At 40.4% G+C, this 27,973-nt stretch overlaps 2 protein-coding genes across 2 annotated transcripts in view; one reads left to right on the forward strand and one right to left on the reverse strand.

Annotated features, from left to right (window-relative positions):
- Positions 1–27,973, reverse strand: part of LOC135708143 (uncharacterized) — a 508,021-nt gene that overhangs the window by 256,234 nt on the left and 223,814 nt on the right. The gene's annotated exons all lie outside the window — the stretch shown is intronic.
- LOC135708180 (uncharacterized) lies at positions 1,239–27,872 on the forward strand. Its single transcript, XM_065230186.1, has 5 exons — positions 1,239–1,496; positions 25,569–25,705; positions 26,511–26,564; positions 27,475–27,550; positions 27,610–27,872. Exons 1-5 carry the CDS (start codon positions 1,412–1,414, stop codon positions 27,777–27,779), a joined length of 522 nt encoding a protein of 173 aa, XP_065086258.1. The 5' UTR covers positions 1,239–1,411; the 3' UTR covers positions 27,780–27,872.

Raw genomic sequence — 27,973 nt, forward strand, 5'->3', positions numbered from 1 at the left:
ATATTTATGATTCTAAATTCTCTATAAAACGATCAGCGTAGTTTATGGACAGACCCAAATCAGCTGTCATGCCAGTTTCATCTACCTGATATGATGTTAGGCACTATCTACAGACCACAAGACCAATTTTTAAGATCTTTTAAACCCCACCCGCAAAGGGACGTAAACAAACATCAATACAAATATATTACATTTAGTATGGACTGTGGATATTCGTCAACCTCTCTTACCCCTTAATCTGCAACTTCCCTTTCTTGTTAACTCACCTAAGACTGAGTAAAGTTTTCATCAATTTTCCGGCAGATTTTTGAGGTTTTCCACAGCAAACCACGAGGCAAAATTGGCGATCATGAGTAAGCTTAACTCAAATTTGCGTCGTTATCATTCGCCGTGTAGAAAGTTTTCAAAAAAGTAGCCCATGAATCAATCCCCCTTCCGATTGAAAACACCGGCAGCAGATCTCCCACCACCGTTAGAGAACATCATCTTTCCATTATCTTATCAGCACGACTACTATGGCATGGGGCCTTACCCAGCACCGATCACCGATTGCTTGTACTCAGCCACTTGTACTTGTCAGTCCGGGTCGTCCACCACCATATCGGTTCCTGCCATCAACTCCATCGAATCGCAATCAATTCCGTCTCGCTCCCGTCAGTACTGGAAGGAGGTTGACAGGGAATTGTAGTTACAGAACACAGACATTATCTCGCCAAACGGGAATCACCATCTGCAGACACAGTCCACTCTTTATCAGCCGACTAGTTTAGTGCCGCTTGTGAGCGATATCGGAGTGTCTGTTTGCACAGTCCAGTGGTGAAACGGTGAGAAAAGTGAAATTTCCCCCACGGGAAATCTCGGTGGTTCAATCGCTTAAGAGCTGAGTGGACGTAAATCAAGGAAGAAAATTTAACACGGAAATCCTATTGGGAACGAAACCTCTCGCTGCGGTGGGGCAAACGAAGACGAAGAGCCACAGACCGCCACAGAGCAATTTATGAAATCCACTCGAGTGGAAAACTCACATTTTCCAGAGGAAAAACCGTCGACGGCTGCCAGGCGTGAAACTGAAGAAAAACGTGAATTTGATTACTGGGAAAACGTGTGAGAAAACGGCATACCTTCTGGTCCCGGTTTTTTTTTCAGAACGGAACGACGGGATCACGAAGACGGATAAAATCTTCCCATCGGTGCATGCGTGTGTGTGTTTGAGATGTAATTCTATCAAAACAGTGGAAGGTGGCGATATGCACTGAATCGAGAAATAAGGTTCAATTTTCCGGAAGCGATCATAAAAGTGTGCGTGTGACTGTGCAAAGTCTGACCAATTGAAGAAGAAGAAGGACCGGAGGATTTCCACTCTAAAGTTAGCCACCCACATCAACCCAATCAACCTTGGGAGCCCGCCCAAATGCCGTTCTTTACGATCCCCATCAGTCGTCTGCTGCCGTTGGTGCTGGTTCTACTGATGGGACCGGATCTTTCCCCAGTTCACGGTTGGTTAGAGTTTATATTTTTCTTATTCACATGCCGTTTCTTTCTCGTGTCATTGCATTGTACCATCAGTAAATCGGATCAAGCGGGCGCGGAAATCAGGGTCAGGATTTGGGATGTGTGTAAAAATTTTACCGTGGATCATCATGCGGGCGAGTGAGGGATCAAATTGTATTATGGCGAGTGATTTTGAAGTGCGTTTTAAGTAAATTTAGATGGGATATCCTTTTTCACTCGCGATCCGGGCCCGGGTCGTATTGGTTTGAGTCGTTAGGAAATTATGAGGGTTTCTCTTTGCACAAAAGGTAGGCTTTTCTTGTTGTCAAACCGTGCGTGAAATTCTTTTCTATTGAGTACCTTCGTATTTGAAGTATTATTGACGGTTGATGTCCCTTGATTGAAGATGGCGGATATTTTACGGTTATATGTAAGGCAGGGATTCAAAGATGTCTTTATCATGACACAATGACGAGCCAACTAATAATGGGTGATCAGTAGACTGATGCAAAATTTGACTTTTTCGCTCCACAGTGCTTAAATGGTTTTAAATTGGGTCCTGATTAGCCTCTCAAAGTTACAACTCATTTGGTTAGAAACAGACTTCGCACAAGCCATTTGAAGTTTACATGTAAATTACCATGGGAAATCTCAACTTTTTGTTCATTGCCTTCTAGTCTTTTTCCATATTGAGCTGCGAAACAGTTCGATAGCCATTCTTATAGAAAATTTTCTCAGCTAAAACTTTGCTGAATATTGTTTCTATGTAAAACGAGACAGGTAAAAGTTATTAATTATTTAAGAGATTGGTAAACTTATGACATGATCAAGCACTGTATTTTGCAGTGTGACATAGTAGCCATGATTTGTGTGTCCTATTCAACGCCCCAGAAACACCAATGTTGCCTGCTGAGCAGTTGATTGAGCATGATCATAAGACATCAGCGCATTGAACCATTGATAACTTTCGAACCTTGCATTTAATCAAAAAGTGATTTTTAGCAAAGTTGTAGCTGGGAAAATTTCCTACAAGTAAAGTTGAAAACTTTTGAAGCAGACCGATATGGTGAATTATTAGATAGACATGAACAATAATCTTGGTTTTACCATAGTAATTCCCATAAAAACTACAAATGGTTTGTTTCTCACCAAATGGCTTCAAATTTTGAGAGGTTAGTCAGGATCCGATTTGGAATCGTTTAAGTATTGTGGAGCGTAAATTTCAAATTTTGCATCACTCTAGTGATCAGTAACGGCATTTAACAAAGGTAAAATTGTTTGAAAGATTGTTTGAAACAAATGCAAGGCTGTTACAACAGGCGCGAATTTCGCAGATTTCGCGATTTTCGCGGATTTGTCGTGGATTTGAACTTTCAGTTGCGAAAATCGTGGAAACATTAAATGATGTCGTGAAAATCGCGAAGGGACTAATGTGCTGTCTGAAATGATTCCGGAGATCAAGACTAATTCAATATCTGTAGTATCGAAATATTCCCAAACAAATGTGCAGTGTCTATGTGGATCATGCCAACCTATTTCCGTGTATGCCAAATGTTCTAGGATTTCCATATCGATATTTAGATACTACAGATATTATCCTAGTCTTTGTTGATCTAGTAAAACAAATCATCTGAACTGCTGGACGATTTGGAGAGCCAAGATCATCTGGTATACGTAGAAATAATTAAACATTATCCATATAGACACTATTGTAACGGTAGACATTTTCGTTAGATTATATTTTTGTTACTTGTTCTTATTTATTTTCAAATATCCATTCTTAGATTAATCGTCGTTCAATTTGTAATATTAACTTAAATGAACTGAAAGTAATCTAAATGAAACGAATTGTAGTTTGCAACTTGTATGCAAGTCAGTTGCCTACGCGTAAAGAGGTTAGCGAAACGTATTGCTTACGTAGCTTCTCCGAAGAGTTTCACCATTCGTGTTTTTCGTTACTCGGATAGAGAAAACCGAATAGGATAGTTCTGAGAGTTGTTAGCAGTAGAAGGGAACAAGATAGACAGACCGAGTTCGATTGAAGAGGGAAAGAGATACTTCATTTGATCTTTCACGATCGTAACTAATGAAATCAGTTGAACTTCCATTTCCGGTAATCATGCCTTGGGACTTTTCTGAGGAAATTCAGTAATCGCCTCTTTCACTTTGATCCTGACTGTGATAGAAGAAGGGCGCGATTCTGTAGTTTTTTTCGCGGTGTGATTGGTTAGTTGTAGAAAACGTGAAGTGTCCTCAGATGTATTTTAATCGATTCTATGTTCCCCGTATAGGCTAAAGCTAGATAGCATTATAGTGTTGTAATTGTTGTGCGAGAGTTGTGTAAGCGTTCCAGATAACGGCAAGGTAAAACCAATTTACGAAATTTGTGTGTGCCGATAATAGGTTAATTGTGTCGTTTGCACGGTCAACGACTTTCCGCGTGTTCGCTTTCTATAGGATTCAACAGCCAACAAAGCGACCGTTGATCAATAGCGCTGCCTCGCACCGCGGCTCTACTTATTGTCGCCAACCCTTACCACGCTCGGGTATCAAAGCTTCCCGGTTGCCTATCAGAAGGGAGTTGCTTACGTTTCCAAGGCACTCCGGCTAACGTCCAGCAAGCCACCATCCGCTGACTGAGTTCGGCAACTAAGAAACTTCAAGCGCAGTAGGAGGACATCAGCCGTCGTTGCAACGACGGCATCGGTTGGGCGAAAGCCCGTAAAGCTCGCCAACGTAAGCTTCAAATCCTGTAAGTAGCGAACCCACACTTGCATGCAAGGCCGTTAGCACGGACACAGAATGATAGTGCGCTAGGCGAATAGTCCATCGACCGCACTAGTCAGATAGAAAGATAGAGGGGAACAGTAGTTAGGCCGGCCAGAACCAAGATTGTAGATATGTGAATAAAAAACCCTATAGATAAACTAAATTAAAGTAGAATGTTCACTCCCAAAATAAATCAGTGTTCAGTGTTAGAAAGTTTTGATTGAGAGAGTCTGAAGGTTATTTCACGTTTCGTTCATCATGTATAGTCTTTTTCCGTTGAATTTGTTGTGTTACTCGTCTTCAAAATCAAGCTCGAGTTGATGGGTCAGAGGGATTGCTTCCTGTGATGATACACCTGTTCGGATTGGTTTTCGGGATTGGAAGTTTTTCGGACTCGGTAGTTAGGATCTTGGGATTTCGGTGGGTATGCTCTCATCTTTCTTGAGTCACTCGGCTCAGTTGGTCTTGTTCCCGACACTGTTGACGAATTTGAGAACTGGCTCATTTGGCCAGTATCTAGCCGGGCATCGTGAAACACGACAGGTGGTCCTCTTCGGAGGTGGCGCTTAAGCCATCCGTTTATGAAACCTATCGGGAACAAACAACAGCACCGTAGCTGCCTCGGGGCCGCTACATATTGGCGCCCAACGTAAAATAAGAATTTTGATGTTTTTTTTTTGGTAATTTTTTTCCAAATGAAAATTAGTGTAGATCGTGTAAATATGAATACAGTCCATTTTTTAATTAGGTTACATGTTTAGGTTACGAAAATTTAGTATGAGTTAGAATTTTCTTTCGGATTTCAGTGAATTCAGGCAAAAACTTGGTAATTTATTTCGGAAAACGTTGTGAACTTGGTTGTGAATGAACTCAGGTTTCACTGTATACATATTTATCTTAAGTTTGGTGTTTTTCATTTATATATTTTACTGCTAAGTTGTGATAGAATTGAGTTTTGCTATTTTTTTTTTTCTAAGGCTTACGTGTTTGGGTTGATTTGTGGAAATGGCTACGAAATTCCCACGCGCAGCACATTTGCTAAACGATGAGGTAAATTATGAGTTCAAGTTGAGAAATTATGGGGAGGAGTGTAGTAAAAGTCTTGAATCAAAACAAAGACTGCTGAGAAGGTTGTTTCGTAAGGATGCTAAAGAGAACAGAGAGTATCGCTCAAGGTACTCCATTGTTCAGGAATGTGAAGTGATCGCTCAGCGAATTGAGGAGATTAGTATAGCTTTAGCTCAAACTCATGATGTGAAACTAATTTCCCGTCTAAAACATTATTATTTAAGAACAAAACGAAGCAATGCTCAGACTGAGGAAGCAGAAACGATGAAGAATGGGTTGTCGAATAGGATAAACGCTCTACTGATCGCGAATAGTTCGCTAACCGGCGAGAATCACAAACACGAGTCGGGTTCCGAGTCAACAAGCAATGAATCCACTGACTTTGAAATTTCGGATACGGAAATAGGCGCGACAGCATCGAAAAATAAGAAGAAAGTTAAGAAATCAAAGAAAAAACACAAGAGAATGAGGATGACTGCGCCAAACTCGAACGTAAGGTTCTAGGTCTCGAAGTTCAAATGGTGGAGCTTAAGAAAATGCTTCAACAGGTATTGAGTCTCAGTCAGTCATCGCAGAGAAACCAATTACCACAGCAGCCGAGCAGGACAGTTCAGGAAAACCGAACGGGAACGGTACCCAAAGGTGGACGACCGCAGGATCTACAACCGGAAAATGCGTATTCAGAAGCAAACCCAGTAGGACAGTTAGGAGGGGTTCAAACTCAGTACGAAAGCTTGTTCTCAGTGAATGATCTGGGAAACAATTCCGGACGAAACATTGTGGGACAGCAGAATAATGGTTGGTTTCTTGGATACAACCATGGAAATGACTTAGCAGGATTTTCTCCCCAGGGACCTCCGGAAAATAGGGATCGTAGGAGCCTCATTCAGAGGGACACCCGAGGGTCAAATCCAGGAGGAAATTTCAATCAGGGGGTACAGGAACAACAAACGCGATACAACACGATCGAAAACCAAAGGGGACCATTTACCGGGATTAGTCAGCAAAGGTGGCCAGACGGACTTCAAAGAGATGAACGCGTTAGTGACGGAAGTGAGCGAACTCAGGGTTTTCCTAATGCTTCGGATGTTCCGATATGGAACAGGAACCAATACCGAGAGAACCGAATGCAGTATGATAGGAAAATAGAAAAATGGAACATTTTCTTTTCGGGTGCGGCTAGGTCATCAACTCTAGAGGACTTTATTTACAAAGTGAAGGTTCTGGCTAGCATGAATAGAATTCCTATGGACTGCTTAATTAGCCACATTCACCTACTTTTGCGTGATGAGGCATCAAACTGGTTCTTTACCTATTACGATGCTAACTGGAATTGGAACATTTTCGAAACCAGAATAAGATACAGGTTTGGCAACCCAAACCAAGACCAAGGAAATCGCCAGCAAATTTACGAGCGAAAACAGCTGAAAGGTGAGACCTTTATTGCCTTTGTTACAGATATCGAAAGATTGAACAAGTTGTTGACCAAACCTTTGATGTCGCAACGAAAGTTTGAAATAATCTGGGAGAATATGCGCCAGCATTATCGGTCTAAATTGGCATGTTTTCAAGTAAATACTTTGGAGGAGCTAATCCAGTTAAACTACCGGATTGATGCTAGTGATCCAAGCTTGCACCCAGTTGGTTCAAGACACGGAGTTCACAACATTGAAGCGGAGTCGGAAGGGGAGATTTCAGACGAGGAAGAGGTCAATGTTCTGAGCAGGAGGCAACAGAGAGCGAACGGGTTTTCGAATCAGCAAGACAGATCAACACCAGGGGTGGAAGGATTTTCGAGATCACCGCTATGCTGGAATTGTCGGCAAAACGGGCACTTTTGGAGAGAATGTAAGGAAGCCAAAACAACGTTCTGCTATGTGTGTGGAAATCCTGGAAAAATTTCAACTTCGTGCGAAGCGCATCCAAAAAGAAATCAGCCAAACCAAAGGTCCAATCCGGCACCGAATTCGGGAAACTGAGTTCGGAGTGCGTAGATGGGAACCCTAGCATTCCTCAGAAACCCTCTGTTCCCACCAAATTAGAACCGTTTGTCGACCCAATGCAAAGTCTGCTAGAAGTCAAGATCCAAACAAGTCAGTGTCCCCATGTTAAAGTCAAGATTTTCGGTATAGAAATGGACGCTTTACTTGACTCAGGAGCCAGTATTAGTGTGGCTAATTCACCTGAACTGGTTGACCGTCATGGATTAAAGCTTTTACCATCGCCGATTAAAATTTGCACTGCAGACCACACACAGTACTCTTGCGCAGGGTACGTTAACGTTCCTATTAAATTTAAAAATGTTACGAAAGTAATATCCCTTGTTATTGTTCCTGAAATATCGAGGAACTTAATATTAGGAATCAACTTCTGGAAAGCGTTTAATATCAAACCGATGATTCAGAACGAATCGGGTTTCGAAGAGATCTCATCAATACAGAACAATGTGAATGAGGATTCCTCAGCATCGGAATCCTTCCATTTTTTCTTACACCCGGTTGAAACTCTACCAGTGTTCGAGAAACCAGAGCCAGATGATTCTTTGGACATTCCAGGTTTAGAATTTCCAGAGCCATCAGAAGCAACACCGGAGACGATAGAAACGGAACACCTGCTATCACCAGAAGAGAAAATTCAGTTGGCGGAAGTCGTTCGAGAATTTCCCTGTACGATGGAGAATAAATTGGGACGGACAACTTTAATACAACACGATATCGTGCTTCGAGACGAGGTAAAACCAAGGAGACAGCCTCTATATCGTTGCTCTCCCTCCATTCAAGCTGAAATGGATAAAGAGATTGAGCGGTATAGGAAGTTAGACGCGATTGAAGAATGCTCAGGTGAATGGGCGAATCCTCTGGTTCCCGTTCGGAAGTCGAATGGAAAAATCAGAGTATGTTTGGATTCAAGACGCATCAATGCTTTAACAAAGAAGGATTCATACCCGATGAGAGACATGAAAGGAATTTTTCACCGTCTCGAAAGCGCTAGATATTTTTCAGTGATCGATTTAAAAGACGCTTATTTCCAAATCCCACTGAAAGAAGAATGCCGAGATTTGACTGCATTTCGAACATCAAAGGGGCTGTTTAGATTTAAAGTATGTCCATTTGGTCTCACGAACGCACCTTTTACTATGTGCCGGCTGATGGATAAGGTGATCGGCTTCGATTTGGAACCATACGTGTTTGTATATTTAGACGACATCGTGGTAGCAACTAAGACACTGTCGGAACACTTTCGTTTGTTGAAGATAGTTGCAAACAGACTGAGTCAGGCAAATCTCACGATTTCCTTGGATAAATCTCGCTTTTGTAGGAAACAGGTTAACTATTTGGGTTACCTGTTAACTAATGAGGGGATAGCCATTGATAATTCTCGGATAGAACCGATTTTGAATTACGCCAGGCCAAAAAGCATCAAAGATATTCGTCGCCTGTTAGGATTAGCGGGATTCTATCATCGATTTATTCATAATTACAGCAGAATAGTATCTCCAATTTCTGATTTACTGAGGAAAGGTCAAAAGAGGTTCATTTGGACAGAAACTGCAGAGCAAGGATTTCAAGAGCTTAAATCTGTTCTGGTTTCGGCACCTATTCTCGCAAATCCAGATTTCGAACTACCATTTGTTATCGAATCAGACGCGTCCGACAATGCGGTTGGAGCAGCATTGATACAGCACATTGATGGTGACGCGCGAGTCATTGCATATTTCAACAAGAAATTGAGCAGCACGCAGAAAAGATATGCAAGTGTCGAGAAGGAATGTTTAGGCGTTTTGTTGGCGATAGAACACTTCCGACACTTTGTAGAGGGAAGCAGATTCAAGGTAGTCACTGACGCAAGAAGTTTACTATGGTTGTTCACGATTGGAGTGGAATCAGGAAACGCCAAACTTCTAAGATGGGCCCTAAAAATACAATCGAATGACATAGAATTGGAGTACCGAAAGGGAAAACAAAACATCACCGCTGACTGTCTTTCTCGTTCCGTGGAAGCTATATCTGTGACATCAATAGACCCAGAATATCAGGACCTTATCCAACAGATCGTTCCGAACCCTCAGGACTACAGCGACTTCAAGGTCATAGATGGTCAGGTGTATAAATTCATCAAATGCCAAGGAACGGTTGAGGATGTTCGGTTTTGCTGGAAACGTTATCCGCAACGGGACGAGAGGAAGCGAGTAATACAGGAGGTTCATCAGAAAGCCCACTTAGGATTCGTGAAGACGCTAGCAGCGGTAAGAGAGAGGTACTTCTGGCCGTTGATGAGCTCGCAGATTAAACGCTTTTGTCAGGAGTGCGTAACTTGTCAAACGAGTAAGGCAACGAACGTGAATACGACAGCACCGTGATATCTGTTTGGACATATATATATCTGAACCCCAGAATGATTTGGAGAACTTAAAACATCTGGTATACATGACAATGATTCATGCATGATCCACATAGACATTGCCTAAGTAACATTGCAAGTTTCATCACGGTTTAAAGCATGCTAAAAGTCTAATTCATAGTCTACAGACCCCTCATAAAACCCTATTTGTTACTTGGGTGTGCATCTGTCTGGAAATATTTCGATACTAAATAAATTGTCCCAATCTCGGTTGATCTAGTAGATCAAATTATCTGAAGTCCAGGACGATTTGAAAAACCTTGAACATCTGGATACTATAGACATTATTGCAGTCTTGGTTGATCTAGTAGAACAAATCAACTGATGTCCTGGACGATTTGGAAAACCTATAATTTCCGGTATTCATAGTAAAAAGTCGTGCATGATCCACAAAGTCACATATTTACGATTCGGCTATGATTTGACAACGAAAATTGCTAGGTTCATATTAGAAATAAAAAAATATCATGAAAATGTCTCATCATTGGACAGGCCCCAAGGAATATCCGTGTAAATACACAACCGCGCCGTGACCAACAAGTGTGACTTATGAAACTCTGGTAGTTTCTCGATTATGTGCACGGTGTTTGTTTTGAATCGGTAAAAAATTGAGAAAACTAGAGCCAAATTAACTGCAACATTTACTGCCCATAAAAGCATAATTGTCACATCTTTGCTCTATTTCCTATTCGCATGGGACAGTTATGCTTTTATGGGCAGTTCAGCAAAATACGTCAGAGACGCAATGGTTTATTTTCAAGGAAATTTGCATTTCAAATGAAAATGCATTATTTTTTTTTTTAAATAACGTTTCATCAATCTCTCAATAATTTCTCTACTTCCTTGGGCATAGCATGGTGAAGGCATAGAAAGCTCTCAATTAAAATTTAAAGGTACTTCAAAGAACACTAAGTCGAGAGCAGGCAAAAATCTAATATGTTATAAGCAATAAGCTTGAAATGCCATGTAGTAGTATACAAATGGTATTTTTATGCAATGAAAACAGTATTTTTTTGTAAACAAACTATCAAACAATTTTATCGTTTTCCTTCATCCGATCAGATCAAGCCAAGTTGCAGATAGCGATAATGTGTCATTACAATCGTTGCATCTAAATAGAACTAGAAAAAGGGCAAATATTATAACTTTACAATATGGTTCACTCTTCTATTATCCCCAAGGCATGATTTTTCTTGACACTACACTGATCCAAAACATCAACAATACTTCGAATGATTATTGCATTGCTCGAGCCCTTTAACAATATGCATTCGAATTTCGGATGATTTTCTTATGGTTGAATTCGTCGTCAGATGATGAACATCCATATGACTGTCATCCAAATACAGGATGATTTTCGTTTGAAAATAAGCTATAAAAAATACGACACTCCGAGGACAAACATTTAAGAATACCCAACAAACAATTTGAGTTGATTAACAGCTGAAAAGGCCATCTTTTAGCTGAAGAAGCTTATTTTTGCCTGAATAAGCTCTTATTCAACATTCAATGTTTGTTGGGTAGTTTGACATGCAAGTGCTTTAATTAGATTTATAATTTGATTATCTACATTTCCATACTAAATAGCCATAATAAGCCATTTCATTGAGGATAGAAAATTTTTCCGTGGTGGAGGAAACCTCCTCCACCACGAATTAGCCAAACATTGGTTTTCATCCTTTACCTATGTTCGTAACAGCTCTGATAGCGATGCATATGCTTCCACCTCGTTTGTCAGCTCAGATCGGCAAATGACATTCGATAGAATTATTTACATCATCGTTTTGAATGATTTGCGTTATGGGGCTGAACCAATACCAAATGCATTTCCATTTAGTATGACAGTCATTCTTCAGAAAGCATTACGCATTTCAACTGAGGCCCTATCCCTTCTCATAACAATTTTCATCCAGTATTCTAGAGGAAAATCATCTGATTTCAAAACAACCGTCATCCGGTTGCAGGTATCATTCGAAAAAGCGATTTCGGTGTTTTGTTTTTAATGGTCTGAGGTTTCATTCGATCAGAGGATAATGTTTGTGTACAGGTGCTAGTACACTGTAAATTTAACACTTAGCAGTTGACAGCTCAATATCAACAAGGCTTTTCTAAACAACTCACAGTTGAGTAAAACTTTATCCCAGTATTATAAAAAAATACTAGTTTTAAATTATATTAGGTTTGTTCCCGTACTTGCTGTTTTGCTTTTGCAGTAAGTTGCTGTAAGAAAATAATACAAGAATCTCCGATCCACGCGATGGGTGGTGCCGTCTAAAGACCGCCATTTCTTAGCAATCTTTCAACCAATAGAGCTTATTTTTGGAATGCGGACTATGTGAGAAATGGTACTTTTCACCCGTACAGAGATTGACAAGCAAAAGTGAGAGAGCTTTGTTCAAGCAAAGCCAATCTCTTGAGAAAAGTAGCCATGATAGTTTCTTCTCATCCGGTAGTGACAGCCGAAAATTTCGTTTCCTTTACGGCTTTTTTTTTGTGATTATGATTTGTCACCATTCCTAGAACCCGATTCTAAACTATCTTCATACAAAACAGAGCTTGTGTCTTACGGGACTGGATCAAGGCGGTATGAGAGAGGCAACTAGTACTCAGTGATGCCACATATCTATATAAATACATATGTTCCGAGTATCATCCAAACCATTTTTGGAACCATTCTATCATTTGGGTTATCGATCGTTTATGTTTTTTTATCACAGAACATTCAAACTGCAGTAAACAAATAAATATTACTTGCGACAGCAACTTCTTCTTTTTCTCTTGTTTTGCTCCTTAGTTGTTTTTAACATTTCGTGACTAGAGGGCGGGCTTTTCTCCCCACTCATTGGGCATCCTCCTGTTGCCTGATTTTGACCGGTTGTATGATCCTGTTATTGGAAGGAGATTCTCATTTATCCCGCAAACCGCTTTTGGCCCTTCACACAATGGTACTATGTCGATGAGTACAATGGAGGTTATCAAACTTGATCAAGTCGATCAGCGAGGATAGCCTACAGTCTACCGAAAGTTGTCTTGCTACAGTGAGTGGTAGTTCCATATCTTGCGTAACATTTGAAAAGGGCCTATCCTCGTTCATCAATTATCTTCATCGACTTTCTCTTTAGTTTACCACGGCAACATAAACGAATTTATCGCTAAGCTCTCAGCACAGTTCAACAGAAGATGATGTTAGCCTGAAACAACACACTGAATGGGGAATTCATTTGCAGTCAGGTTATTCGCGAAAGTGAAAATCGATGAAGAGAATTTAGAATTCTATCAACAATGATAGGCCCTTTTCTCGTGTTGTGCGAGATATTACTTGCGAAAGAAAACAGGAACTTTTTATTTTTCTCTTGCAGTGTTACTGATATTCATATCGTACTCTTCAAAATCAATCTTCTTCTCCGAACGCATTCGTAAGAACGAAGCAAAGCAAGCGTTCCCAAGCGATGCGAACGATGCTTTGAGCGAATCTCTATGAGTGACCAGTGGGCGAGGATTATTCCTGCTGTTCTTGCTGTCTTCCTTTCAGCCTCGTTCCATTAGCATCGTTCGTTAGGAATTGGTGCGATCGGATACGAATATAGTTGTTTCGCATCGCACGCGATGAATATTCGCGGTGAATATTCGCGGTGAATATTCGTGGCAAATATTAGTGCCGCTCATCTTGGTATCCGTTTCGTTAGGAACCAAGGAAAAAGTGCACCGAAGAGAACAACACGATTAAACGTAAAAGCGCACTTTTATTGGCGTTTTCCACACTACCATTGTGCACAATCCGCTATCAATAGTAAGGCATGGAAAATTATTTGCATTCATTTCATACATTCATTTACATTCATTTACCTCTAACTTTTTTCATCAATAGCATTCCGCAAAATGATGTATGGAGCTTTTGTAGGTTTGTTATTAGCTATAAGTTTTGCTCATAACTTAAATCTGTATCTCTTATGCATCACGAACTAGAGCGGGCAGAACTTGTTACTGTTTTTCAGTGAATGTAAAATACATTCACTGAAAAACAGTAGTGGCTTCTGTTCGCTCTGCTTCGTCATGCATAAGAGATACGGATTTGACTTCTTAACAAAAGTTGTAGCTAATAACAAAACCTCTTCCAAACCAAACCCATAAAATCTTCTTTACATCATTTTGCGGAATGCTGTTGAAGAAAAAAGTTAGAGGCAAATGAATGTAAATGAATGCACGAAATGAATGCAAATGATTTTCCATGCCTGTCAATAGTACTAGTATTACCACATGAAATTAATCATCAGCATTTAAATTTGAATGACACATATTTCATAACATAAAAGTGCTATTAGCAACGCTCCTTTTGTTGAGATCTTTTTTTTTTGTTCTTTATTAAGGAGATTTTTAGCCTATGGCTAGTTCATCTCCAGAATATTTTGTTGAGATCTAATTTTGCCTCCATGAAATGGATTTGCGTAATTCATTTAACTTCGTTCCGAATTTAGCTAATAACCAGAGCTTAAGGTGTTTCCTTGTGGAGTCCATTTTTCCATCACACCTCACAATTTCATGAGCACACAACTCAAGATCTACGAGGTTTATGCATCTGTAAATTTCAGACATTGCTTGCTTCTCCGCAGCAAACAACAAGTAGTAGTTTCAGCTACGTGCATTCACAGAAAGCTTAATATTTTCACATGTGAAATTGCTAAGTGTAACACGAAAATGGACGCTACGGGGAATCACCTTAAAATTATTGACTGCCTAGGCTGAGTGTGAAAGCACTGCACTATTCAATCCATTGCTCTGTGCAGACCGTTTGTACCAAACGGTAAAGGACGAGGCAATGAAAGAGCCAACAAAAACATTCAGTCACTCACAACCAGGTGACGCACACCGCTTGCATTCACTCACACAGTATGTAATTGAGTCATTTCCGGAGTGATTTGAGATTTGGGCGTAATTGTATTTGTAAACAAACAAGTCAATCGCCGATTTATCGCAAATAAAAGCTTAATTTTGAAAACTAATTACACTTTGAGGTAGAGGTATGATTCCTTTATCATTTGGTATAGTTTGTTTATAAGATTGAGCTTTTATTCACGATAAATTGGTGATTGACCAGTTTGTTTACAAATACAATAACGCCCAAATCTCAAATCACTCCGGATTTTTCCATAGAAAATGCACGCTCAGTGATTCAAAACAAATATTGCGTACCATCACGGCAGAATAAACGTGTTGACTGACCTACTGACTGAGTGCTCGGCTGTCAGTGACTCGTTTACCTCTGAATCATTCAGACTCTCACGAGGCAGTGAATGATGAGGCAGATGACAGTTCATATTCATATCAAAATGACTCAATGAACCTGACTGTTTTGCGCACTGTTAATAACATAAACTTCACATATTGGACACTGACAGCATTGTCACAGACTGTCAATAGAGGTGAGATTAAAGCCTTTTACTTAAGAATATTTAGTGATTTGATGTGCCTGCAACGTATTTACTCTGTAAAATTCGCGATGTCCCGCTTCGCGCTATTGAAACATAGCAATGACTTTATTAGTCGGCATTCGAACTAAATTTTTGCAGCCGAAATTATATTGCCAGCTGTCAAACTGTAGTTGTCTATGCAAAACAGCTCACTAGATGCTTTACAAGTTTCATCAATGAATTTTCAAAGCTAGTTTGACAAAATTTTTCTAACCGGGGTAAAACATGCACCCCAAGGATATTATTGTTGAATAATGGCGAAAATCAGTGTATTCTCGCCACCACTTCATCGCCACTTTCTGTGATTGAGATAATAGTATTAAATGAAGCATATTCTTCCAGAAAGTTATCTATTCATTCCAACAAGTTTTCCAGTGTGAAGAATGAAGAAGCGGGGATTTTTTTTATTAAGAAGATTTTTAGCCTTTGGCTAGTTCATCTCAGGAAGCGGGCAATGACATTGATTGATTGATTAAGCTGACAAAGCTATTTTTGTAGTTTGAGTTTTAGTGCCCTACTATAACAAAGGTTTAGTGTTAAATCGTAAATCAGTATAATTTTAGAAAAACCAATTATTCAAAATTTGAATCAGGTTTTTAAATGAACATTAACAAACGGCGCTACAACCTTTACAACACTGTTGAAGCTACGCCGGAAAAACGAAAACGACATTACTATCGAGGGGGCGACACATCTAAATCTCAATTCTAGATGCTCAAAAAATGTCACACTAGCGAATCAATCTTCGAAAAATCATCTTTCATTTCTCACATCTACTTGCATCGCGCTTCATCTTTTTGCAGGAAATCTTCAAATTCGACATAAATCTTCCTTCTATCTACTCAGCGTGCGTGTAGCTAGCCACAGCAAAACACAATCTTTGCTGCTTCGTAGATAGAGTCGTCCCCCTCGATTACTATCCAAAGCTACTTTTCTCTTCAGTTCCAGTAGCTTACGCATCGCTCTGAAGCACTCGTTGCGAATATTATTCGGCTGCTAATCAAATCGCTATCAAATGCATCACCCAAGTATTCGAGTAGAAGTAAGCAGCTGGTGCGTGACAAATGTTTGATGGTAAAATGAAGTGAAACAGTGAATAATAGCAAAAATGAGAGGGAGCAAAACATAAAAAAAAAAACGAACCATTCGCGCAGCACTGTATTCGTGCATAACGAGAGCACCGTTTACTGCGATAGCCAGAGTTGCGACCTATCACAATCACGATCGCCAAACAGCTGATGGTAGTAACGCTTTGTACATTCCTATCAATGCGCTCGTCGAAGCTCTCTCCATGACCATCCATCAAGTTGACGAAAGAAGTAAAAAGCAACTGATGAATGTCGTCTTCTGTTGTGATCCATCACCGATCTGGTTCTTCCCGACAATCACGACACTCATTTGTGCTCGTTTTGAAGCAGTTGCTGCTTTGCTTGCTTATGTGAGTGTGTTGGTGAGTGAGCCCAACAGGTTCCGTTTCATGTTGCCTGCTTTGTGTGTAACTCACACAGTCGCGCCTGCCGAGACGAACTTGGAATGCGCAGGCATTGTTTTCATTTTCTTCTGTCGTTTCGCTTTTTCTCATGATCGTACTGCAGAAGTCTTCACTGTTTTCGTTGTGCTTTCCATCATCAGCAGCGAGTGTAACGTTTTGCTAGTGAGCAGCGACCATTACTGGTGATTGTTGTTTGCTCACTGCGTGACAAAACGATCTGTCAGCGATAGTCGGTTGATGCGAAGACGAGTGTCACGTGAGTGTCATGATATTTTGCATCACTGGCGATAGCATCAAATCGTTGATGAGGAGCAGACAATGTAATGCAACGAATGTATATCCGCCACCTTGTTCTCTTGTTTTGCTCCTTAGTTGGCTTAGACTAATAGAGCATTTTATGATACGTTTCTGATCAGCTGATTTGTCAATTTATGACATTGTAACCAGAAAATCCCAATTAGCAATTTCCTGGTTTTTTGTATCCGGAATTTTGTAAATTTTCCCGTTTGTATGATATACATTATGCATGATAAACATAACACCAAAACCAGGAGCAATAGGTTAAATGGGTTATTACTAAGACAGCAGCATCATTCCTAGATCGAAAGAAATTGTCTGTATATTAACTACTACTTTGAAAATTTTCTTAAACTCTACAGGATTTTATTGGAATATTCTCAAGCATTTTTGAGGGTTTTCCCTTGAAAATTTATATTGTTCCTTACGATCGGTACGTGTTCCGAAAAATGAAGCAAACTGAAGATGAATCGGTGGAGAAATTCGTCGCCCGTCTTCGAGAGCAAGGGCGCTTGTGCGAGTACGGGAATGCACTCGATATGCTATCAAATGCATCACTCACTATCTGCGAGTTGCAGAACAAGTGTTTGACAACAGCCGATCGGACGAGCTGCGTGAAGTGATTATTAAGAAGAAGTTGATGAATGTGGAAGAAATCGTGCAGGATGCACGGATCTTGGAAACAGTGAATCGTAATAAGGAGGATGTGAAGAGAAATTCGGCTCCTATGGGCCAAAGCTGTGTGAACCAAATCAAAAAGGGTGCGAAGAAAGAAAAGTGTTTCCGATGCGGATATGTTGGACATTTTGCCAACGATAAAAGATGTCCCGCGAAAAACAAAGTGTGTGATAGCTGGGACATTTCCGGAAAATGTGCAAAACCAAGCCGGAGAACCGAAAATCGAAGGATAAAAGAAGCAAGAAGAAGGTGTGGTAAGTTCAAGATTCCGAAGACGAGAGCAATGTCCCAGGCGGCAGCGAAGTCAGCAGCGAAGATAGTGACGACGACGTTCAGCACATTTACGCTACCGGAAATGAACACGATCTGGTGACATGTTACACAGGTGGTGTAAAATTGGATTGGATTGTCGACACCGGCGCTCACGTTAACGTCATAAGCCGAACTACATGGCGTCATCTGAAACAACACGGATGTAAATTTACCGACGTCCAGAAATCACGGAAATTTCTGCGGGTCTACGGTAACGGTAAACTAACAGTTCACAAGACTTTCAAAACGGAAATTATCACCCGTTCGAAGCGTGTATTTCACGACGTGTATGTTGTGGATAACGAAACAGGGGCTAATTTGCTGTGCAAGAGTACATCGTTGGAGCTGGGAATCCTGGAGATCCATGCAGAGGCGTTTTGTGTGTCAGACATTGAGGACCCTAAGGTGGGAAAGGTGAAGAATTTGCAGGTGAAAGTTCAGATTAACAAGGAAGTGGTGCCAATTCAACAACCATGCAGGCGTTTACCGATTCCCCTACAGGACGTAGTTGAAGAAAAGCTGAACGATCTATTATAGCAGGATGTAATAGAACTGGCGCCGTTGAAGATTACATGGGCATCACCTTTGGTAGTCACGCCGAAAGATGGAGGGGAAAGTGTACGCCTGTGTGTTGACATGCGTATGGCTAACAAAGCTATAATCCCCGAACAACATCCGTTACCAACATTCGACGAAATAATGCCTCATTTAGACGGTTGCAAGTATTTTTCGAAGATTGATCTGGTGAAAGCTTTTCACCAAATCGAATTGGATCAAGATTCCCGAGAAATAACAACCTTCGTGACTCCGTTCGCATACTACCGTTACAAGCGTCTAATGTTCGGTATGAACTGCTCCGCTGAAATATTCCTACGGGAAATTGAACGGATCTTGAAAGGCCTAAAAGGAATTCGAGTATTTATCGACGACATTCTTATAGGGTAAACGCTCCAATAGTTGCGGTACGTTAGAAGCGTTAGGTTCCTATAGTTGTGTATTAAGTCTCCATGCACAGCTATAGGAATCTAACGCTTCTAACGTACCGCAACTATAGGAGCGTTTCCCCTATATGCGAAGACGAAGGAAGAACATGACGCCAGAGTACAACTAGTTCTAATGCGGCTTGACGAACATGGATTGACGGTCAACACCAAGAAGTGTGAGTTTGGAAAGAGGTCCGTAAACTTCATGGGTCACACCCTGTCATAGCAAGGCATACTGCCAATGAACGATAAGATAAGTGCCATCCAGTCTTTTCGGTATCCGCAAAACTCAGCCGAAATGCGCAGCTTTCTAGGGCTAGTGAACTATGTTGGCAAGTTTATTCCAAATCTCTCAGAGATGTCGAGTACGCTACGGCAGATGACAATCAAGGGTGCCAAATTTAAATGGACTGGAGAACGACGACAGTACTTCAAGAGAATCAAATCTTCTCTAGCTAACCCTAAGCATCTGGGATACTACAGTCCACAGAATCGCACGCTGCTTATCACCGATGCCAGTGGAAATGGTTTGGGAGCCGTCTTGGTGCAGATTATCCATAACGAACCTCGAGTGATTAGTTATGCAAGCAAAAGCTTAACAAATACGGAGCGAAAATACTCGACGTTAGACAAAGAGGCCTTGGCCATTGCTTGGGCGACAGAGCGGTTTCAACTGTACCTAACAGGTCTGGAATTCACAGTCATAACAGACCACAAGCCGTTGGTGAATATCTTTAACGAAACATCATCCCCAAACAAGAGGCAAGAAAGGTGGGTGCTTCGGATGCAGTGCTATAGGTATCGCATGTTGCACAACCCAGGGAAGATCAACATTGCGGACCCGCTATCACGGCTGCCAGAAGAATTGAAAAGCAAAACGTTCGACAAAGACGCGGAGGCAGCACTATACGCTATCGCGGAGGTTAGCATGCCGGTAGCAGTGACGATGGACCAGGTGATACAGTGCTCGCAAGAGGATTCGGAGATACAAAAGGTTAGAAAAGCTCTAATAGATGACAACTGGGAAGGTAATTTGAAACGGTACGCACCGTTCAAGGGTGAACTATGCTTTGCAAATGAAGTACTGCTGAGGGGGTCTAGAGTTGTTATTCCAGCAACACTACGAGAAATGGTTCTAACATTGGCGCACACCGGTCACCCAGGGCGTGAGAAGATGAAACGTAGAATGAGGATTGCGGTTTGGTGGCCCGGTATGGACGCTGACGTGGAGAAAACTTGCCGAGAGTGTTTTAACTGTCAACTAGTTGCACCATTTGAGAAGCCGGAACCACTATGTATCCGGGACTTGCCGCTCCGTGGGTTCATCTGGCAGGTGATTTTCTCGGACCGCTACCGGATAACAGTTACATATTTGTGCTGATCGACCTCTACAGCCTATACGTTTTGACGGAACGGATGACTCGAACAACCTCACGTGACGTGATTCGTTTTTTGAGGGATACATTCACCAGGATGGGACTTCCGCTAGTACTGACATTCGACAATGCTAGAAATTTTTCAAGCGAAGAGACGAAAAACTATTGCTTCGACCATGGCATCAAGCTGACTCACACTACGCCATACTATCCCAGCGCAAACGGCGAGGTCGAACGACAAAACCGATCGATCCTAAAAGTGCTGAAAATTAGCAAACAGATGAACATCGACTGGAAAGAAGCTCTACAAGAATACCTGTATATGTACTCTGTGACTCCACATTCCGTAACAGGTGTTTCACCGGCGCAGTCAATGTTCGGAAGAAGATTCCGAGACTTGATCCCGCATTTCCAAATGCAAGTTTTAGATGACCATGAGATGCGTGATAGGGATCGAATGTTGAAGTACCAAGCAAAAACGCGTTGAAGTACCAAGCGAAAGAATCATCGGTGTCTGTTGGGGATGAAGTGCTAATGAAGAACATGTTACCGCAAAACAAGCTTGATTCCAAATTCCTGCCTACGCCTGTGAAGGTAGTCGACCGACGTGGGAACAGCTTGACACTCGAAACCCCGGATAGGCAGACTTATAAGCGCAACACAACACATGTGAAACCTTTCGTACGTCAACCTGTCGCCGAGAACAACTCGCCAGCTGAAGGTTGGAGTTCGCCGACATCAGTGGATCGAGATACCTCTGTGCACGTAGAAGGGGAGATCAACCAGGAGCCTGCTAGAGTGCCGAGACCAAGTCGGCAGGTAATGCGACCCAAACGATATGACGATTACTGTCTTGATTAATCTAACGGTTGTTCTTTCAAGTTAACTAAAATAAAATAAGGGAGATATGTAGTGATTCCCACTAACTGGAAACACAGCAATGTATGTACGTCATAAACTTTGGATTGGAGAAAGATAATAAAAAGTTACTTCCTCGTGTACGCGTGTATTTTAATTCGACTCCTAACATATATATTTCAGTCCAAAAATTCTCTCCTATCAACCCAATCATGAAATTCAAACTTAAATATTCTTCGAATTTTAAGGCTTTTTTCCTGCAATTCACTGAAGCTTCCTTCCATAATTCTATTTACAAATCATTGGCATTGTCTTTTGAAAACAATTAACATCAGAATTGTCTTAAAATTTTGTTCAGAATACTCTTGGAGTTCGCCTTTAAATTCTTCTGAGTTATTTCTTAAAATCCTCAAGAAATTCTTATGTTATGCCCTTGGAATGATCCTCGGAATTCTCACCGATTTTGAGAGAGCAATATTTTCATGGTTTGAAAATGGAAAATGGATAATCGTTGAAGAATGAGAATGTCGATTCTCAGCTCTGTGAAACGGAGCTTGAGTGATGCGTCGCTTATCTTCCAGCTGAACGAGAATTACAATCTATGCTTGACACTCACAAAAAGTCAGCTCCATTGGTTGAAAGACGGTTGAGAAATGGCGATGAGTAGACGGTACCACCATAGAGGTAACTCTAGGACTAGAAGGTCCCGAAATAACGTGTTCAACTTTTTGGCTCAGCTCTGGTACTCTCTTCGGTCCCAAGCTAATCGATGCACCCCTCGAAACACAGAAAAATCCACGAACCCCTCATTTTATCTGTCAAATTTTCATAGCGAATCAAAACAAACATTGTGTAGTAGTAGAATTTCGACTAGCATTGGGTACGTTAATCGATTTGCTTGGGACCAATAGGCTAGTAAAGTAGTGAGCCAATTTAAAATCGTTAGTTTCGTATTGATTGTACCACAAACGAAGTGACAGACGACTAACTGGCGAAGAAATCAATTAAAATAATGTGGTTCACTGTAATAGAATTTTCTTAGGAACTTGTGCCATTGTACCAGATGGGCTAGTATTTTTGTTTGATTTTAACAAAGTTGATTTTGTATGTAATGATCTTTGACAGTGTGCCAGTTTGACAGATAAAATGAGGAGTTAGTGGATGTTTCTATGTTTCGAGGGGTGAACCAGAACTGAGCCAAAAAGTTGAGCTCGTTTCTTCGGGACCTTCTGGTATTAGACTTACCTCTATGGTATTATGGCAAAACAGAGCATACTATGCAATAGAAAAAAAATCAAGATTAGTCTAATACGAATAATATTAAGAGCCGGCATAATACTCACAACAGAAGAGTTAAAAACTTACACTCTTTTTAAAAGTTACTCAATATTTGGTAGATTCTAACCAGTTTGATCAAAACTGAACCTCCCAAAAACTGGGTAAACACGCATTTAGACAGATCTGGGTAAACATACTTTCGAAGGAAAGTGGGTAAAGTTTACTCCGATCTTGACGGTTTCTATCTTGATAACCTTGAACCATTTTGATGTATACACGCAGAGAAATGATTTTTAAATTCAAATGGATATATATTTGGCTCAGGGCCTAATATATTTTTTGTATTGATTCAAATATATTATTCGGTTAATTCAAAGAAAAATCTTTTTGAATCAACAAACCGGTTTTGCTTTGAGCGTGTAGTGATTGTTTGAGATTGTCTAGTGTGCAGTGAGAAAATGTACTTTTCTGTCCTGTATCTTATAATGTCACTAAATATTTTGACAAAAACTTGGTAAATGGTACCTTTCAATATTGATTTGTGTATATTGAATTATGAATTTAAAAAACGATATCCCATTGAATAAGATAGCTGGAAACGACAGTTTGTTGAAAATAACTTTACGCTAGATTGCAATACCACCTTGTGTATTCTTGTTCAACTGTAAGAAAATCATCATCAAACTATAGAAACTATAGATTCCATAGATAAGCGGAGGCAATGTATAATGTAGCAAAACCAGTTAGTGAAGCCAAACAAGCATGACACCATGGTGTTGTTTGAGGGACAATGGAAGAAGGAAAGATAAAGCAAACCATTCCTCGATACATTGTTGCAAAGATTTGCTTTGCACTTCATTTTGAAGTTTTACGCACGAAACAAAACAAAAGTGCACAACGACGAGCTCTATGATGGCATGAACTTTTTTCACGGACACCAGTAAGATCATTTGTTTTTCATGGTTGCCAAAACAACTTTGTATGAATCCACTTATCTTGGAATCTATAGTATCTATACATCAAACTGCTTGGTTCCCAATGACGGTTCGTGACAGCTTGATTATGGCTCCTTTTGACGTTCATATTTTCGAGTCTGCTTCTCCCTCTCAGGTCTGAACTGAACGTAATATAATCATAGAGGTAACTCTAAGACTAGAAGGTCTCGAAGAAACGTGCTCAACTTTTTGGCTCAGCTCTGGTACTCTCTTCGCTCCCAAGCTAGTTGATTCACCCCTCGAAACATAGGATAATCCACTAACCCCTCATTTTATCTGTCAAATTTTCATAGCGAATCAAAACAAACATAGTATAGTACTAGAATTTCGACTAGAATGGGATGCGTTATTCGATTTGCTTGGGACCAATAGGCTAGTTTCGTATTGATTGTTGATATAATATTGTGACGTCAGGGTAGGCGTGTAAAATTGTATGAGACAGCTAATACCAACCGGTGGAAACTAAAGATTTTAAATTGGCTCACTAATTGACTAGCCTATTGGTCCCAAGCAAATCGATTAATGAAACCCCATTCTAGTCGAAATTCTAGTACTACAATATGTTTGATTCGATATGAAAGATTGACAGATAAAATGAGGGATTCGTGGATTTTCCTATGTTTCGAGGGGTGCATCGATTAGCTTGGGACCGAAGAGAGTACCAGAGCTGAGCCAAAAAGTTGAGCTCGTTTCTTCGGGACCTTCTGGTCTTAGAGTTACCTCTATGGTTATAGATTTACTTGGGACCTACAGGCTAGTCAAGTAATGAGCCAATTTGAAATCGTTTGTTTCCACCGGTTGATACTACGGCTGGCACTGTATTTTTTGGCGACATTATCGAGACGAAACTTTCACCACTGAAACACGTGTACTTTCAAAACAAATCGCTGTCAAAACATTCCACATCCGACCACTAGAGGCTCTGTTATAGAATAAATAAAGTGTGTTGGATTCGAAGTGGACCAGACTTTAAGTAAATAAACTTTCCTGAATACGTCAATTCAATTAGATGCGCAATCCCAATGTTGTTAATATTTTTCTGGCAGATGTTATCCCTGGTCCACTGTGCACTGAAGGAATGGTTTTCTTGGAAAGCTTCAGCGATCCGGTCGTGGGCTTTAAAAAAATCAATATTAATCTAATCTTTGCCTTTGGGTGAACCCATAAAAAATGTTTCAGCTAGAATGAAGCCTATTAATACAGATATCTTATGCACTTCAGGCTAAATCACTTAAAATGTAACAAATGTTGAAAGAAACTTGAACAATTGAAATACAACAATAATCGCTAATCCGGCGCTCGATAATCCGACATCACGTTCTCTTATGGGGCTGTTTTTACGTTGTTAGATTGGTAACATAGATTTGTATGAATTTGACAGTCGGATTATCGGATCAGCCCTGCTAATCCGGCCACAAATTTGATGGATTAGCGATTGGATATTGTACTTGATCAAATGTGTGCTGGTTGTGATCCAAAATAATCAATCGACGTCTTTGAACGAGAAAATCCATTTAAATTCAAATCATCAGCGACCTACTTCCGATTTCAGTTCTACACGCTTTCCTAGTGACGCGTACACTTCGTTCCAGAAACATCACCGAAGGTGCGAATTTTAAATATCATCGCATTTATTTAATGGCGAGTTTAATGGTCCATTGGAAACCGACACCTTCGCTTTTCAGATCCCCTTCCGCCTCCACCACAAAACCGATCAGCTTCATGTATACTTCTCCGATTTTGAAAGCAGCTTGCCGAAAATTTATAGGCCATCAAATTAAGTTTTACTACCGCTTCTAGTTTACTTTGCTGCCGATTGTAACTAGCACCAACCGTGTATTTTCTTCTGTGTAGTATGGGGAAATTAACTGCGCAGAGGGTAAATGAACACCGTCAATCCCTCTTAAAGACAAAACCGTGATAACATCCATAGCTTTAGCAAGTTGAGTCACATAATTCGCCACTCAACCTGCCGTCAGATAACGTCAGTCTTATTGGAAACGATTTCCACCGTTAACTTGTCATTTGCTTTGTGTAGAATTAGATCATCAGTGTACTCATATTTAATCCTTTTATCTTCTCCTAAAACCACTTGAACGTAGGCCTACGGTGCTATTCCTGCAGTGTCACCGCCAACTCGGGCGACAAAAAGTGCATCAGCGATCCATCCAGCGTCGAAGGGCAGAGCGTTGTCAATTGCAACCGGAAGTACTGTACCATCCAGCGGCAGGAATTGATTGTAAGTTTTGACTTATGAGCTGTTTACACTTTCAGGCTAGTTCACTAGCTCCACCAGTTCAACCAACTAGCGCGAATTTCAGATGTTCCGGAGATCTGTGGTAGATGCTGAGGAATTGTTTAGCAAAAAAAGCACATATGCAAACATCACATTAGTCTTTGTTTTCTGTTTGAAAGAAAATTCAACTGCACTTCAAATTGAAGAGGACGTGTCACAAAAACCAGACGAGTCAACTGAATGAATTTCAAACAATGTTTGTGATTTTTTTTTAATCAAATCCACTCTCCCCCCATTCCACAATTTCGCACAAACATTATATATTTGCCGTTTTCAACATTAGTCAACACACGAGCCGATCGAGCAGTCTTGTACTTAACAACAAAATATGTTCCACTCAGGTCTGCTGCCACCACCCGCTCCCGAAGTAGGCCAAACAACAATTATTTGGGACGAACATTAGGTACCTACGAGCAACTGTTGATCCGAGCAGAGAGGAGGCGTTGACAGATTCTCAGAAGAGTCATGTAATGGCAAAGCAAGCTGCAAGCAAATAAACAACGGGGCCTACTTGGATCGACCGACGAATGAATGTAGATTTCGTAGAAAAACACAACTTGATGCTTATTAAATTCAGTCAAGGGGGTGTTTTGGAGGAAATGGAGCCTGTTTGCCATTGTCGATGAATCCGGAGATTGTCAACTCAGCAGCCATCGTTGAAATAAAAATAAAAATTTATCTGCCTCGTTTGAGGAAGCCCTTTTAAAGTATTCATGTATGTATTTTTGTTTTATTTTTGTTCTTCCAGGATCCCCCCGACAAAATCAACACATTTCTGCGTGGCTGCGAAGAGGATCCACTGGTAAGTCTATCAGTCAATGACAAGTTCTGGGAAAGTCTAATGGCAATAAAATAATTAAAGAAATTAAATCACAGTTCGTCGGGCGATAGGAAGCCTATCAGCTTCGGTTATCGGAAATTAATTGCTTTGATTGATGTGGAACCTGTTGCTTCGTATGCTGTTGGTTGCATTTTTGTTTGGAATCGATAACCCGTAATGTTATTGTACCTTCTAATGTTTCGGTGCTGAAGATTGTGTTGGAGATACTATTTGTATTGTTATACTTTTAAATTTATCTCTTTTCTGTGTTGACTTATTAATTTGAATCAATCTGCTAAATTAGTTTCTGGTTTTGTCTGGACACCTTGGTTGAATATATATTAAAATACAGTCAACTCTCCATGACTCGATATTGAAGAGACCATCGAGTTATAGAATTATTGAATTATAGAATAAATTTAAAAATTTCGATCGTCTATAATTTTGAGAATAATACCGAAATACTCCATTTACTGGAATATCTGGCCTTATTTAATGATATGGATATGAAGTGGTGTTGAGTACTTGACACTGATGAAGTCTGCAAGAAGTAGACGAAATACGCGAATCTGTCAAAAGATAAGCAATTATAACGGAATTTAAAGGAAATAAACCAACACACTCAAAGCTCTTCACGAAAAACTGTTCAAGCATCAATTTATGGAAGTTCTGAGTAGTTAATTTCTAATCAAATATCTTCATAAAATGGAAAAGAGAGTTCCACCATAGTTCAGAGGTTATCAATGAAACTTAAGAATTCTTAGGACTGCTCAAACAAGAATTTCTGGGAAATTGTCAAAACTTCAGATACCTCCTAGGTTTTGTTTATCAAATGCATGTTTCTAAGGTGGGATTTCGAAGTTAGTTATTCCTAATTACATTTTTTTTTCAGTTCCTCGATGACGTCCTCGATGATCCCACGTTTCGAACGTACTTCCGATCGTGCTCTTCGGATTTGTGCAATTCTGGTGAGTGCAATTATCATCATTTCTAATCGGCACTAAAATACATCTTCCATTCTTCGCAGGTGACGGGTTGGACAGTGCCAGTGGACATTCTGGCCTCGACGCAGGAGCTTCGGACAATTTACTTGTTCCCGGTCTGATCGGCTCAGCTCCCAGCATAGGAGGAAGCTTGTTGAGGGTATCACTGTTCCTGCCAATATTAGCGGCTCTTTGGGGAAATATTATAAGCTAATCCTAAGCAAAATCTAGATCACTTAGTTTCTATATTCAAACGAGATTCGCCAGATATTAAAATTCTAAGCTGAACTAATCTGTACGCAGCAAAATCCACCGATATAAAAAAAATCCTTTCTTGTACTAAGACGTGTAGTTAGATCACCGAAATGCCAAAATCAACACCCGACCCACCAACCGTAGATCCGTAAA

This window comes from Ochlerotatus camptorhynchus, unplaced genomic scaffold (assembly GCF_037179485.1).
Source record: "Ochlerotatus camptorhynchus isolate MF236.1 unplaced genomic scaffold, CSIRO-AGI_Acam_v1.1 ptg000328l, whole genome shotgun sequence".
Taxonomy (NCBI): Eukaryota; Metazoa; Arthropoda; class Insecta; order Diptera; family Culicidae; genus Ochlerotatus; species Ochlerotatus camptorhynchus.